The sequence below is a fragment of the Psittacula echo genome, assembly GCF_963264785.1.
Source record: "Psittacula echo genome assembly, chromosome: 6".
In the NCBI taxonomy this organism is placed as follows: domain Eukaryota; kingdom Metazoa; phylum Chordata; class Aves; order Psittaciformes; family Psittacidae; genus Psittacula; species Psittacula echo.
The window spans coordinates 191,689-207,278 of record NC_137743.1 but is presented as its reverse complement, the minus strand read 5'-3'; the positions used below and the strand labels follow the sequence as shown (position 1 = coordinate 207,278).

Sequence of the window (15,590 nt, the reverse complement as noted above, 5' to 3'; positions counted from 1 at the left end):
GTTTAGTTTATTGCATACATTGAATGTTTTCTTGCACATTCTCCATAGAATGAGGCATGTGTCATCTTCAAATAGGTAATCAGCAGTTATTTTTAGGCTGTGGGATCTGTGTCTCATGATGGTTCAGGGTTATGTTGCACAGTTTTGCATTACTTGAATAAAAAAATCTAGTATGTGATGGTGACAGAATGGATTCGCAGTGCACAAAACCAGCCTCTGTGTTCACCACACAACAGATGAGTTGGACTTACCTTCCCTGTACCTTGCTCCAAAACACAGTTACTGACAATCTCTGGGGACTGTGTCCCTCAGAGGTATCTAAAGAGAACAGTAATTTCCAACAAGCTAAAAGGTGGCGTGATTTAAAGTGTTTATCCACTGTGGACCAAGTAACAATGCTGATGCTGCTGCAGAGTGCAGCCTGGGAATACTGGACCACCAAAGCATAGTGTGGGCAAAGGACGCACCTGCCTGGCGCAAGCTGCTTTCGTCAGCACTAGCAGTGCCAGTCAGTTTGATTGAGACTCCTGACAGAAAATCCCCTAAACAGTGGTCGTCAGCAGAAGGCTTCTGTTGATCTACATGGAACTTGACTGGAGTCTTAACTATTCCAGTGTTACAATGTGGGGACTTCTCCAGCCTTGTCTTCTACTTTTTTTTGTCTTCCTATTTTTGCCTCTGAGATTCCTTCCTAACAAGGGATTACTTTCATCAGACCTTTTATCTGGCCTCTTACATGATGTTTCATTAGCATTTTGTCCAAGAAAAATCAAATTTAAGAACAATTTCAGTGAGAGAAATTTCAAATTATGTTTACATTGAAAAAGAAAGCAGCAGAAATATGAGGAACTTCTTGATCCTGAGAATAAATCCTGTAAGACACCCACAAACAAAGATGCTCCATGATAGATACCTAGACGTGATGGTTTGACACATGGCAGATGGCGATTTAGTGTTTTTCCTTTTTCCTCAGGAATCTGTGGGGTGGGTGCTAACACTTAAAACACCATCAATCTCATCTGATGAGACTTAGCTATGAGACCATAACAGACTTGGCCTCAAACAAGTATAAATAAAACTGAGTAGAAAGCAAGGTTGTGCTACGTTTGATTTATATCACACTAATGAGAAGCCATTGGCTGGGTAGCGGCTCTTACTGATTTTGTTTCAGCAGATAATTGCTTTGGAAAACTATCTGAGGGACTGGAGACAGTCCTGAGCCTGAGACCTGAACCTAGAATCTACTGATGTACATGAATGTTCAAATTCAGGGTTTAAGTAGACGGCTAGACACTTCTGAGCTTGTCTGTGAGGTCTTTGTGTAATTTAGAATTGATGGCAGTGCTTGCGTGAATCTTCATGAAACCAATATTAAAACCTTTTACTGTTATTAAAATCTTTCATTGTTTTCCTTGAGCAAGTAGTAACAAAAGGACAAGAATGTGTCTGTTGTCTTTTACCAGGAGTGCACAGCTGCAGAGTGAGAAAATGTTACCTCTCAGTTGGAAGGAGAGCAGAAGTAACCTTGTGACCTGCTGCTGTTTGAGGTCTAAACAAGACAAAAACTGGCCTTAGCTACAGAAATTAAGTAGAAAGAGTTTGTGGTGATTACAGCAGAAATAGAGAGGGTTGTTTGGGTTTGTTCTGCCTTTTTTGTGTATAGACACTTCCTCTTGCTGCTGTTGGGTCAACTGTTCACTGCAGAGCCAGCACAAGTCTTCCCAAGGGCATGGAAGGGACTGGCAGCTGCTGTGCCAAGGGTGGGGACAGGCTAATTTTTGGAAGAGGTTCTCATTTTGGTATCACTTCTGTCTTCCACAGTCTCCTAATTCCCAGCCAAGACTGGCCCCAGTGCCTTTCTCCTCTGTGAGCCTCAGTGCCTCTGCTCCATCCAGAGGCTGGTCATCCCCAGTGACTGCACCGCACAGGGCTGCTCCGTGCACCCTGATGCTGTTTGGGGCTGGCTGCCCTGCGGTCACTTACAACCCTTTGTGCCCCACCAGTGCATGGGAGGGTGACCTGGTGCATGGCTGGCCCTGGCTGCTTGAGAGGCGTCTACGGCATGCTTCCACCTGACTGCCAGACAGCAATCCTAACTGTCACCTGCACCTGATGCCCCCACTGCTCCTCAGTGTGCTAAATCAGCTCATACCACATATGCTGATGTGACTGCTGGGTTAGACTCCTCACTGCGTCCCAGTCTCTTTTAGGACCACAATGTAGAAATATTTCTGACTTGTTAAATATCTGACAGCCAGTGTTACAGAAATTAAAATCTTGAAAAACTGCTACGTATCATCACTCTAAACCCACTCACTCTTAAGATGATCTGGATGATCACTTACAGACTTCTTACAAGGGCATGTAATGATACTTTTTAAAAGGGCCTGTAGGGACAGGCCAATGGGAATGGCTTTAACTTGCCAGAGGGGAGATTGAGATGAGCTCTTAGGCAGAAGCTCTTCCCTGGGAGGGTGCTGAGGCACTGGCACAGGGTGCCCAGAGAAGCTGTGGCTGCCCCATCCCTGGCAGTGCTCAAGGCCAGGTTGGACACAGGGGCTTGGAGCAAGCTGCTCTAATGGAAGGTGTCCCTGCCTGTGGCAGGGGTGGGAGCTGGATGAGCTTTAGGGTCCATTCTAACACAAACCATTCTATGATCCTATGATTCTATGATGATGGTGAGAGTCTATCTGAATATTGACTTTTAGGCTGGGATGAAACTAGTCATGCACAATATCACAGTATCAAGATGTTGATTTCTTTATCATATTTCCAGTGAATGCAAATACGACAACAAATGCAAAGCTGCAAATTGTATTCTAACTTTAATTTCTTCAAAGATTTGGTCTCAATCTAGTACTAAGAAGTTTATGGAAAATACCATTTTCTGTCTTTAGGGACTGCAAAATAAACAATATGTATTTGATGTAGCTGATAATAAACTTTTTTAAATGATGGTTATTAAGGCTAAAGATTCTCATGTACATGGTCCTCCTCAAGATTTCTTGCATGATTAAGTCATCTTTCCTCTGAATGAGGATTTCATAATAGAAAAATCTTCTTAAATAAGAAATCTCATGTGAACAGTTTTTTTACTTGGAACTGCCAGGTGAAAAACTGGAAAACAATTCACACTGCTCATCTGAGGAAATGCAATTTCTGAGGAAAACCAAACCATTAAGGTGTTGTTTTCCTTATTGTGACAGTGTCAGCTCTTTCAGTGACTATTGAATTTATTGCTTATTGTTAAAAGAATGATTTCTTTTACCAGGGTGTTAATGGATGTTGTGGTTTAAGCTCAGGCCATAAATTAGAACCACGAAGTCTACTTCCCTCCCCCCCCTTTCTTCCCCCCCCCCGCTCCAGGAGGGACGGGGAGGAGAATTGGAAGAATGCAACTCCCACGGGTTGAGATAAGAACAGTTTAATAACTAAGGTATAACACAAATCACTGCTGCTACCACCAATAATAATGATAAAGGAAATAACAAGGGAAGAGAATACAACTGCTCACCAACCGGTACGTTGCCCCCCCACCCTGCCACGTTCCAGCCCTTCCGGGTAACTCTCCATTACATCCTCGGGCATGACGTGCCGTGGTATGGAATACCTCTTTGGCTAGTTTGGATCAGGTGTCCTATCTCTGCTTCCTCCTGGCTTCCCCTCCTCCCTGGCAGAGCATGAGACTCACAAAGTCCTTGGTCAGGGTAAACATTCTGACCAGCAACTGAAAACATCGGCTTTATCAGTATTATCCCCAGGCCAAAAGTCAAAATACAGCACTGCACCAGCTACTAAGGAGAAAAAAATGACTGCTACTGTTAAACCAGGACAATGGATTAGTATCGTGTGAAAGCAAGTGGGTGAAAACTCAAAAATCTGTGGAAAAACTTTTATAGTGACACCAAAATAATTTAAGTCAGAATCAGTGAAAGTATGAAATTATTGCTATCCACTTAACTGCTGTTACGCAGTGCGCAGGGAACCATGTTTAGCTGAGCTTTGCAAAGTATCTTACATTAAACGAAGTCTTGCCTGCTCAGATGAGGCCTCAAACTGCAAGATACTGTTAGCGTGTCATAAGTAACTACAGCCTGCTAACAAGCTATTTCCTTTTCTGGTGCTTAGTATGTGAATTAGTTTCTTATTCATAGAGTATGTTTTGTTTAGCTACCAGCTTTGTCACATATTGCTCGTTGCTGGAAGTCCTGTAACTATGCTGGTATCTTTCCCAGTGTAAAACGCTTCTTTTGTACACAGCTTTTATCTCTGTGCTTGTTCTTTTAACGAGCAGGAGAGCAAAGTAATTCCTCCAAGTCACTCAAAAGGGCAAAGACAGAATTTTCCCACTATGATAGTTCAGTGTTTCCTGAGAACAGACTTCAAATGTGGTAACTGCTGTCTTTCAGTAACTGCAAGAAAATAACACTGCAGCTGAAAACCCAGAAATGGCTGGAGGAAATCAGTTTCAAATGCCAACATGTACAGGCAAACTGACCACCTGGAAACAGATGCTTCAGTGACACAGCCTGATCCACTAGAAAAGCCGACTCCGCTCATGGTTTGGGGTTTTTTTTACATTGACTGTTGGATCTTTGGGCTGGTTTTTAGGCAAAGTATCCACCCACAGAAGCTTCTGAATGGGTTATATGAAGGTACTTCACAATATCTTTATAATATGGTACTGCAAAGGAGTAACAACTCGCTCCTCTGCTCTCACTTCTGATGTAATGTTCTGAATGGTTTTCATTTAGTTAGGCAGCAGGAGGACCATATTTGTCTAAATTTCCAGAAATTTAATAGAAACCCCATTTCCTATACTCAGGTTTTAACAGGTTCTAAAAGGATGTGGGCCTATTTTGAGAATAGGTAAATGAGATCAATCACTGCAGTCCTTTAATAGGGTTCTCGAGCAAAGTCTGCCATTAGGTTTTGCAGGTACTTTCCTTGAACCTTTCCATGCATGAAGAGGTTCAGTAGTTTGAGACCAAATCTTTGAAGAAATTAAGGTCAGAATACAATTGGATTTTTTTTTTTTCCTGGAATAGTAGTTAATTTCTGGGGTGGCCAGATCAGTCACCAAGATGGGCACTCAAGTACGGCACGGAAGCCAGTTTGGTTCTATGAAAAGTGGGATCCTTCACTTCAGATCCCCACAAAACACCTGAAGAGCAGAACATGCTGCTTGCTTTAATTAAATGTGATTAAACCAAATCCTTCTTGGAGACAAAGCAAATCTTTTACAGTCACTTTGGGTGTGAAGGCCACTGCTGGCAACATCTTGGGACTAACTATCACATGCTCAGAAGCTGAGAGAACCAATTTCAGTGGACCACTGGAAATATTACACTGACATTACAGTTCACTTCCCTGTTTGTGTCTTGTGGGACTGGTAACTGCAGGGCTAATTCCCTAAGTCCTACATACAGTTTCAGGCACCAGATTTTTTCTCAGTTAACACTGTTCTTGTCATCCTGATTTTGTCTTACAGGTGGAATTACCATAGACATATTACGCAAGTGCCGTTAGTTACACGTTCTCTTCACCTCACTGACTGTACGTTCGCTGCTTCACTAGCAGCAGTTTAACCATAGCCTGAGGCTGTTCTGTTGTTTACCAACTTATCCCTTCATATGAAACGTTAGTCAGGAACACCTTTGCCAAGGAGGCAAGTCGTGCTTCAGTTCTGTCCAAGAAAATGAAGACTGAAGTAGAGCAGATGTGTGAGATATGATGAACAGGGACTCTTCTGTTTGCATGTGCTCCAAGTTTTTCAGTGTATGGAAGTCTAGGAACAGGAATGTGGCACTAATGGAAAACAAGACCTTAATAAAAGCAGCTGAAAACCTTGTGATGTAAGGCTGAAGAACAGCTGTCTCTTTAAATGGAGGCTCAAGACCCAAGATGCTTCTGTTCTGCCTGTGCTCATAGGGCAATGCTTTGTCTCTCTACATTTATCTGATACTGATTTGAGAAAAAATGTCTCAAAACAAAATTAAAACCAAAAACAAAACAAAACAAAAAAAAAAAAACAAACTGGGGGGTGATGGTAGTGGGGAAGCTGCAGTGCAAGAAGGGCTGCAACTGTGGAGCTAAGGAGCAAATGCAAACCAAATGCAAACTCCTGGTGCTGGAAGAAGTGCAACTCCTGTTAAGTTGTAATAAGAGGGCATGTCGCAGAGAATCACTTTCAGTGACAAAGTTGACTGCTAAAGAAGAAAAACAAGCAAAACAGCCAAGCAAGACAGCATAGGGGTATTTTCAAAGAATTCTAAACGAAGAGGAAGCACAAGAAAAAGAGAAGGCATTTTAAACTGTAACCAAAGTCATAACTCATACAAACAACTTGAACAGTATGACAGCATAAAAACCCCAACAATAGAGACAATAGCTATCCATTGTTTAAAAGAGGTGTCAATGTACAGTCAATAGATTCGCCCCTTAGAGAAGTCCAGATACTACGTTCTCTGTTATATGCTAAATCTAGAGTTCCAGTTTCATTCTGACATCCACAGGAATTTAAAGCCATGTAGAATTTCAAACCATATAATATTAAAACTTCATTTTAAATTTGTGGTCAGATCTTCTGCTGTAGTATGCAGCCAGTGGAACTGTGCTGAGTCGTGCCATACAAAGACTGTCTGGAGGCCTTTTAATGTTGCTGTGTGTTGATCCTTGTTTTATTTATGACAGTTGGATTTTTTTAATCTCTCTGTTTAATAAGTATCATTTTGTGAATATTTTGATCAGATTCGGTCTGATTAAGCACTGTCTCTTTCCTTTTTTTTTCAGCTGAGGATATACTAACCACTAAAAACACCTTTGTTATTTTGGTTATGGTAAGTAGGAGCTTAGGGATTTTTTTAGTTACAAATATTCTGAATTTTTCTGATGCGTATTTTTGCCAGTGTCCATAAACCCTTTTCATTTCATTTCTGTATGCCAAAACTTTCTAACCTGTGTTCACAGAGTGTTTTATGTACAAACCAAAGCAAGTATGAACTCAAGGGAACGTATGGGCAGGTAGTGTCATTAATTTTCACTCACATTCCAGCTTCTGTTTGTTTATGCATGTGTTGTATACGGTGTGTGTCCAGAGTGTGAACTCCAAGATGGGAACTGGACTGCTTTTGTATTTCTGGCTCTGGTTAATACACTGAGGGTCAGATTAACAATTACCGTCCCCAGGAATTACCTCACAACACGGCTGAATGATCTCCATGTTCTTGGGGTATGAAGCTTAATTTGTAGAATTATTACTGGCAGTCATTTAGAATGGGAATGCTGGAATATCTGTCTCAGTATTGTGCCTCCTTAGGATGCAAAGGTGACTGAGCTACTCGCCTTTGGAAACAACCACAAGTAACCCTAGCTGCTAATGATTATTAAAAAGTTATTAAATGGCATTCAGTCATTTTTATCAGAAATATATGACCAGCTACGGGATTTACTGCTGCCTGTTTTCATAGTGTACTGATTTTATTTCATGTATTTAAAAACTCCATTTTTAAAATAATGTGCATATTTGAGTTTTTAGCACTAAAGCTGCAATTACAATCATTATGCCTTCAGCAGGAATTATATCAGTTCTGTCTCTGGTAGAGGCTGAAATTCCACTGAATAATGTAGAAAACTTTTTTAATTTGGAGCTTCATTTCTGAGGCCATAAGCTCCCCTGAGGTGTGTGCAGGGGTGTGAGTGCAGGCTCACTGCTGCTTTACAGCTGCTGTGGTTGCCCAGCAGTAATCTTTTCAGGGCTGCTCTCCTTCAAGAAAACAAGCCAAGGGGGAGCCTCCCCCTTGCTGTGCTCCAGCAGCACAGGGCCGGAGGACGATCACTTCACCATCCTATTAACAAAAGGAAAGCCTCTTTTTTACAGCGCTAAAGGTCAGGGAGGCTTCCAAGCCAATGTTTCATTTCCCCCCCTCCAGAATAGGAATGATCTGAGGAGTATTTGAGCACTGCTGTTGGCTGTTGCAGAAGGAGGAAACCTGCAGCTTCTGTAGCTGGGTTTTATTACAATCAAAGACACAGCTGCAGCAGGAGAGAGGTAGGAGACTGCTGGCAGAAAGGGGAAGAAGTTGTTCTAAGAGATTTTCCTGCTCATCACTGTTCCCACATTCACTGCACAGCACTAAACTTTCCTCTGACCAAAAGTTTGTCTTCTGGACTATTCTGGATTATTACTGGAAAGTGGAGGCATGGAGAGTTTGTTCACACTTCTGTTGGAGACAGTAAATTTCTCCTTTTAATTTTCAATGTTATTTACAGATTAGAAACTCCAATATTACACAGTATTATTTTTGCTAATGAGAGAGAGAAAATGGATGCATTCAGAGCACCTGAAAATGAGTCACTTTTGCCCAGTTCCTCTGGTTCTGCCAGATGGGATCCCTTTCATCGTCCCTTGGACTCCATCCAGCCTTGGCACTTCAGGCTTCTGGCAGCAGTAATGTTGGTGGTGACCTCCCTGTCACTCGCTGAGAACCTGGCTGTGATCCTGGTAACTTTTAAGTTCAAGCAATTGAGACAACCTGTCAATTATGTTATAGTCAATTTGTCTGTGGCTGATTTCCTGGTCTCACTGACTGGTGGCATCATCAGCTTTTTAACAAACCTAAAAGGTTATTTTTATATGGGATACTGGGCTTGTGTCCTGGAAGGATTTGCTGTCACATTTTTTGGTAAGCTTGATTTTGTTTATAGTTGTATGTTCTTTCCTTCACTTTCCTTCAATGTATTCCAGTAGCTATCCTGCAGCTTCCCAAGTGACTGACTTTGCACGCTTTTCACTCGCTGGTTCTTTCCCCAGTTAAATATATTCTGTAGTGGATCTCATGTGCGAATTAATAATATATATTACTATCTCTGCCATATATCAGTGGTTTGTTGCATGTACACTGATCACTGAATATGTTTAATATAATCAGGAAAAGCATGCTAATAGACTAACAGCTTGGGAGGGAGGAGGAGTTGAGTTAAACAATGTCAGGGAAAAATTCTCTATGTGTAACTATTTTCAAGGTTTGTATCTAGGTGTATGTGTGAATAAATAACAGAGAGAGAAAAAGAGTGAGTAGCTGCTTTTAAACTGTGGAAAATACCATGGAAACATCTTACACTAGCTACCTGCAGGGTTATAGCAATGATACAGCTTAAACAGTCACTCCACACACCCACTTTTTTTGTGATTCCTTTTCTTTACTTCATTTTGCTAACTACACAAAGTATTAGAAGTACTCTAACAGGGAATTTCCTCACCACGTAATGGAAAATTAGTTTTAAATGGGTTCTCTACTTAAGAGAGACATTGCTGCCTCTCTGTTCCTGTTTTTAAAGCTGCTTAGTAAAGACAGCCTTCTGACTTTTGGCACTGCTCTGAATCAAACACGCTCCTGATCTGCAGCCTGAAAAAGAGCTCCAGGTTCCTCTCAGCCTGGTTCAGTCAGACCGAGAGGGAATGCTGGCAAGGGACAGTGCTGCTAAATCAGTCTGTGGCATGTGTCTCATGGATAAAGATCAGGCTATTTCAAGGTTTTGGTGGCCAACCAGGCGATATGTGCCTGATAAACTGATAATTTGTTGTTCTGGGCAGCTGTCTGTAGGTCAGAGCTTTATGGCAGTCTGAAATATGACATTTGTTGCAATGATAGTGTTTTGAAGATATATCTGAATTTGTGTATTTGGAAGCTACACATCATTTGCAGCTTTTCAGAGTAGAACTGAACGAAAAAAAGAAGTCATTGTCAGTTAAGTGGCCCAATTAGCTGCTTGGTGTTGCAAGTCATTGTACTGTAGACTGACAAACTAGACAAATATGAAAACCTTGTGCTCTTAATAAATATTAGAATAATGTACATAAATAGCACAATCTTTCTTAAACTTCTGTTAATGAAAGAGGTGATGAAGAGGTGCCTGATGTGGTAGGTGGTCAAACACTGGGACTGGTTGACACAGGGTGGTTGTGGAGTCTCCATCCATAGAGATATTCAAAACCCAGCTGGAGTTGGTCCTGGACAACCTGCAGTATGGACTGTTCTTGAAGGGGGGGTGTGTGTGTGGGGTGTGTGTGGGGGTGTTGTTGGGGGTGTGTTGAACTAGGTGACCTTCAGAGGTGCCTTTCATCCTAACCAGTTCTGGGATGTGGGATCGTGCTTGCTTTTCAGTGAATCTTCTCAATTTTTGACACTGTCTATGATTTCCTACAGGCATTGTTGCTCTCTGGTCTCTTGCTCTGTTGGCTTTTGAGCGGTACATTGTGATCTGCCGCCCACTGGGAAATATTCACTTGAGTGGGAAGCATGCAGCCCTGGGTATTGCCTTTGCGTGGACCTTTTCCTTCATTTGGACCATTCCACCAACAATGGGTTGGAGCAGTTACACCACCAGTAAGATTGGAACTACTTGTGAGCCTAACTGGTAAGGCCACTCTTACAGGGTATAGTAAAGAAATGGAACTTGCAGCTCAGGACGTCTCAGGGACAGGAATTTAAAAGAAAGGTTTAAGGATGATGTACATCTCTGCAAAAATGGATGTAAAGGAAACTGTAGCAAAACTGAGCAAAATTCTTCAAGAACACAATTTAAAAAAAATAAAATCTAAAGGACATCTAAAGGAGGAGCTTCCACCTCTGATGACAAGAACTGTCCTGCACTTTGTGCTTTTGTCAGGATTCATAGAGGACAAAGAGACAGGTTTTCCAGAAGACTGGGCAAAGCCTTGAGCAGCCTGGTCTGACCCCATAGCTGACTCCACTCTGAGCAGGAGCCCTCCCAAACTGTCCCACAGTTCTAGGATACGGTGGTCATAGGATCCTGTCCTAGCCCATCACCAGGGAGGAGGCCCAGGGCTCCATCTGGTGATATGATTAGAGCTGTAATGAACGAAGCAGTTGACAAAAATACTAGTGACAGCCTTGAACAGCAAAATTAGACAGCGTATTTTGTGTTTTATACAGGTACTCAGGAGCTTATACTGACCGTACATACATTATTGCATTCTTCACCACCTGTTTTATAGTGCCTTTATCTGTGATTTTAGTATCCTATGGAAAACTGATGCAGAAGCTAAGAAAGGTAAGAAGAAGCACTTATAAGTAAAATTTCACATGTGTGCATGCAAACATTTTGAATTTGTGTGTTCAATTTTCTTTGAAGATCAGACAAAAGCAGATCAAATTTCCAGGCAGCAAATGCACTCGATTATCATCCCTTGTAATTTAATTATCCTTAAGCACAGAAACTCATGTTATGGTTAGACTTTTCAAAGTGTGCAGTTTGCAGTCACTTATCAATGCATTTCATTAGCCAAATCTCATACCAATGAAAGAATGTCTGCCTCATAACAAAAGAAACTGAATGACCGTGTTGGTCTGATTGCAATTGTTCTTCAATTCAGTGATGTTTCTTAAGACTCAAACCAGGTAAATAAAAATTTAGCTTAAAATGACTGTAAATGTTAAGGGTGCTGGCTAATACTCTATAACACTTACATGCAGAGTAAGTTGTAGCATATATAATCTAATGCTGTGTAGTAAATAAAATATTAGATTGTCCAGGAACATTTAAAAGCCTTGAGAAATACTTTCGAATTTTATTTAATGATTATGTTGACTTGATCTAAAAGAGTATCTGCAACAAGTGAAAAAGAAGACAATAAAACAGGAAAATTCATATTTTGGGACAGGATTTTGGGACAATATTTTTATTTCTATTTACTGCTATTAGCTGTCTTGTCTCATTCCTTTAGTAATAAATTCAGTAAATTTCTTCAATTTACTGATGTTTTGAAAGTATTTGGGATAACCAAATGCTCGTATTTATTCTTAGTGTCATTTTCTATAAGTAAAACAAAACAGAAGGTAAATGCATAAAATATCTTATTTTCTCATTAGAAAATACATGCATTAGGAACATGCATACTGCAGGTGACAACAGCATTCCTTTAAATGGATTTTTTCATGACTTCCCCAGGATGCATCTGGGGGAGAGAAGGTTAAGTGGCTGAGGGGAGGTTGATTTCAGTGTCAAACACAAGAAACATCCCAGATTGAATGTGAACTATAGCACAGGCGTGTTGCTGCTCACAGTGCTCATGGTGAGGCAGCAAAAGGTCTGGTGGTGTGAGGGTAGAGGTCATGAATTACAAGACATTGAGATACTTGAAGAAAATCACTGTTGATGACTCAGACTTTCCTGAGATAACTTGTAAAACTACGATCCTGTTATTCTGAACATCCAGAACATTTATCAGTATTTTATTTTTCCCTGTTCAAACCTACCCACATAGGAAATGGAATGGAGAGAGCACAGGCCGAAGTGGCCCTGGTGATCAGGCATGAAAGGGAGGGACGTTAACCCAACAGAGACAGTGTGCAGCCAAGCATTTAGCACTATGATGGGTCTGCCAGAGCAGTGGCTGATGTGCTACCAGGATGCTTCAGGAGGTACACAGAAAGGGTCATTTCCTTCCTCCAGGATAGCTACTTAAGCAGCTGGAAGTTAAACCAAAAGCAGGTGAGATGAGGTAAAAAGGAGGCAGAGACGGAAAATGTCACCGTCAGTCACAGCAGAAGCCAGTGAATGGTCCATCTTGCCATTTGGGTCAGGTCAGGGTATCTTCTGGAAGACTGATCTGTGCCATGTAGTGGGTCCCAGCATTGGCCTGAAGCGACTGTTGTGTGATGTCAGTAGGCTTACTTTCTCACTCCTTTTTCTGTTATCCAGAAAGAATAGCAGTAAAGTTAAAGAAAAGAATAAATCACACTTCTCAGGAAGTTGTGTTTTCCATTGCCTTTTGCAGCTTAGAGACCTGGCAGACCACACAGCTGGGAGATGCTGGGACAGCCTCAGGGACCAACATCACCAATGATTTAGCCACAGCCTGTGCCAACTTTGGCTTTTGTTGGCTTTTGCTGGCTTTTGCAGAGTGATGTGACTGTCTGAGTCAGCCTCTGTCACTTAACAATAGCTTAAAGCAAACTCTGGTGTAGAAAAGCCAACTGCCTAGAATATAGTCTTTAAATTTATAATAAATTGTCATAAGCTTATATCTCACAACTAAGCTAATTTTTACAAATCTGACTGCAGTGAACAGAGAGACCCATGCACCAGAACTGGTGTCCTGATGTTTCCAGCCAACCCACTTCCCAGACTTTGACAGCCATTTCCCATGGTTGCCACAGTGCAGATTTAGTCCTGTGTGACATTGGTTTGTCTTAGAGAAGTCTGCTAGTCCCTCAGTCCCTGTGAAACCAGCTTTACAATGCCAATAGTAGCTTTCACTACAACTGCAAAACTAGTGAAATAAAGAAACCTTAGGAAAAAGTCCAATTAGCAGTTTATAATGGAGATAAATTTTTATGGCACTATTCCTTTGTTTGCAAGACAGTTCCTTCTCAGTTTCATGTTCTCAGATTTAGAAAGAAAGGAATCTACTCATCCAGAAAAAGCCATAGTTGAGAAAAAGGCCAGACTGATGTGAGACAAGGGTGAAACAGCCAGGAGATTGTGTATCCAGTGTAGCTCCGTTGAAGCTAGTGATGTATGGCAAGTTGTATCACCCAGAAATGTAGCTCTAATTGTTTTATATTTTTAGAGGTAAGTTATTGTTATCAGATGATACCAGTTGCTTGTTTTGTCAGGGTCCTTGTTTCTGGACAGAGGCCAAATCTTGTCTCTGATCTGACTTAAAAACCATTACGATTACTTTTCTCACAGATGGAATTTAAAGGTATTTCTGTACTGCCTTGGGGTGGGCTGATGCCTCACTCATAAAGTTATCTGAGCTAGATTAACTTTCATGGGGCTGGACAGCAAACCTGTGCCATCGCTTCACTGCTTGTGACTTGGCTGAAGTCTTGGGAGTGTCTCTGCAGGCTGCAGTTATGCCTGACTGCAATTAGATTGCTACACACAGGTTGCCCTGGTAATTGCTTTTTGCTCTCACTTTTACAGTAAAAATATAAAGATACCTAAGCAAAGGAAATAACAATGTACAGTAATTCATGTCCCTCAGCAGTAACACTTGACACCCTGTGGTCCAGTAACAGCATCCTTATGTGCTGCCATACTCAAGGAGAGTAGGTCTTTCCTTCTAGCATGGCAGATTGTTAACCTGTTCACCAAATTCACTGATTGGAGGCCTTGTTGTTTTCTAGAATCTTCTATTCTTTTCTTTGAAGGTGTCAGATACACAAAGAAGGCTGGGAACTACCAGGAAACCTGAAAGACAAGTGACTAGAATGGTTGTTGTTATGATCGTTGCCTTTCTAATCTGCTGGATGCCATATGCCGCCTTTTCTATCCTAGTCACTGCATACCCCTCCATTGAGCTGGATCCTTGTCTGGCAGCAATTCCAGCTTTTTTTTCCAAAACAGCTACTGTTTATAATCCAGTTATTTATGTCTTTATGAACAAACAGGTACTGTATGCTCTCAAAATGTCTTTAACACTCATATTTTGTTATTTTGTCTTGCTTTATAATGAATTATTTCTACCTACCTACTAGGCAACTATGTTAGCTTTTATGATATGCTAGCATTGCAATATCCAGCATTTAGAACTGAAAAAAAAAATAATCACTGTAACAGGCATGATAATAAACTTGAACAGATTTATGCTATGTAGCTACTAAGAGTGGTGGCGCCAAGCAGAATATAAGCATGTAAGTGAAAAGTAGAAAAATAGTAAAGTGACTGTTGAGTAAGAAGTGATGAATACGTTTATTTTCTCAATGCTGCAGAAAAAGCTATTGCTTATCTTGCATGGTATGGACAGTACCCTGATCTCCCAGTGTGTGGCAGATATCTGCTAGTTTTCCCTTGTCCTGAACAGCACGGAAAGAAACTGTCTTTGAATAGCTGGGTATTAGCATATGAAAGCAACTCATTAGCCTGGAGAAATGAGCAGTTTTGTCCATTAGATGTGGTTAGCAACAAGCAGAAGAGGAGACTTCTTTTTTGGAATAAGACTTTCTAGTAGTCTGGGTCTTTTTAGAGCATCATTATTTCTCAGTTCTAGAGTTCTTCATGGTGATGCCGGCAGATATATTTTATGGGGCTACTTCCTTATGCTCCCAATTGACTCAGAAGAGAATTTCCAGGAGTTTTAGCTAAGACACAGACCGCTTTATAAAGATATTGTAAAATTCCATGTGTTTTGATTGATCTTTTTTTCAACTTTCTAGTTCAGGAAGTGTCTGATTCAAATGTTCAGCCGCAGTGCCATAGAAACTGCAGAGTCCAACATGAACCTGACTTCAGAGAGAGCAATGATAACCCAAGACAAAAGAGGCAGTGAGATGTTCACCATGGCAGTACGTAGCACCGTTTCTAAGAGGAAAAATGGAGAAGAACACAAGAATTGCTGATTTCGGCTTAGTTGGCACCTTCATAAAACAAAATCTGTCCCATGTAGGGTGGGAGATAAGATTATTAATGCAATGCCAAAGCATATTTCCTTGTTAGCATCACTTAATACAAAAAATGTTGTCAGTAGGGACACTAAGCTCCTGTGAATACCAGCTTTTGAGATTCCGGGCTCCTGAATGATATAAGATTTTCTTGGCTCTGCAGTTGCAGCCAAACAC

General features: G+C 41.1%; 1 protein-coding gene across 1 annotated transcript; it reads left to right on the top strand.

The window, feature by feature from the left end:
- Positions 1 to 8,323: 8,323 nt before the first annotated feature.
- On the top strand, positions 8,324 to 15,371 carry LOC308222759 (opsin-VA-like; the record flags this gene model as incomplete). The annotated part of the gene is made up of 5 exons (XM_080621112.1): positions 8,324 to 8,684; positions 10,209 to 10,419; positions 10,959 to 11,076; positions 14,184 to 14,423; positions 15,189 to 15,371. 5 exons carry the CDS (start codon positions 8,324 to 8,326, stop codon positions 15,369 to 15,371), a joined length of 1,113 nt encoding a protein of 370 aa, XP_080477238.1.
- Between the last annotated feature and the right edge of the window lie 219 nt (positions 15,372 to 15,590).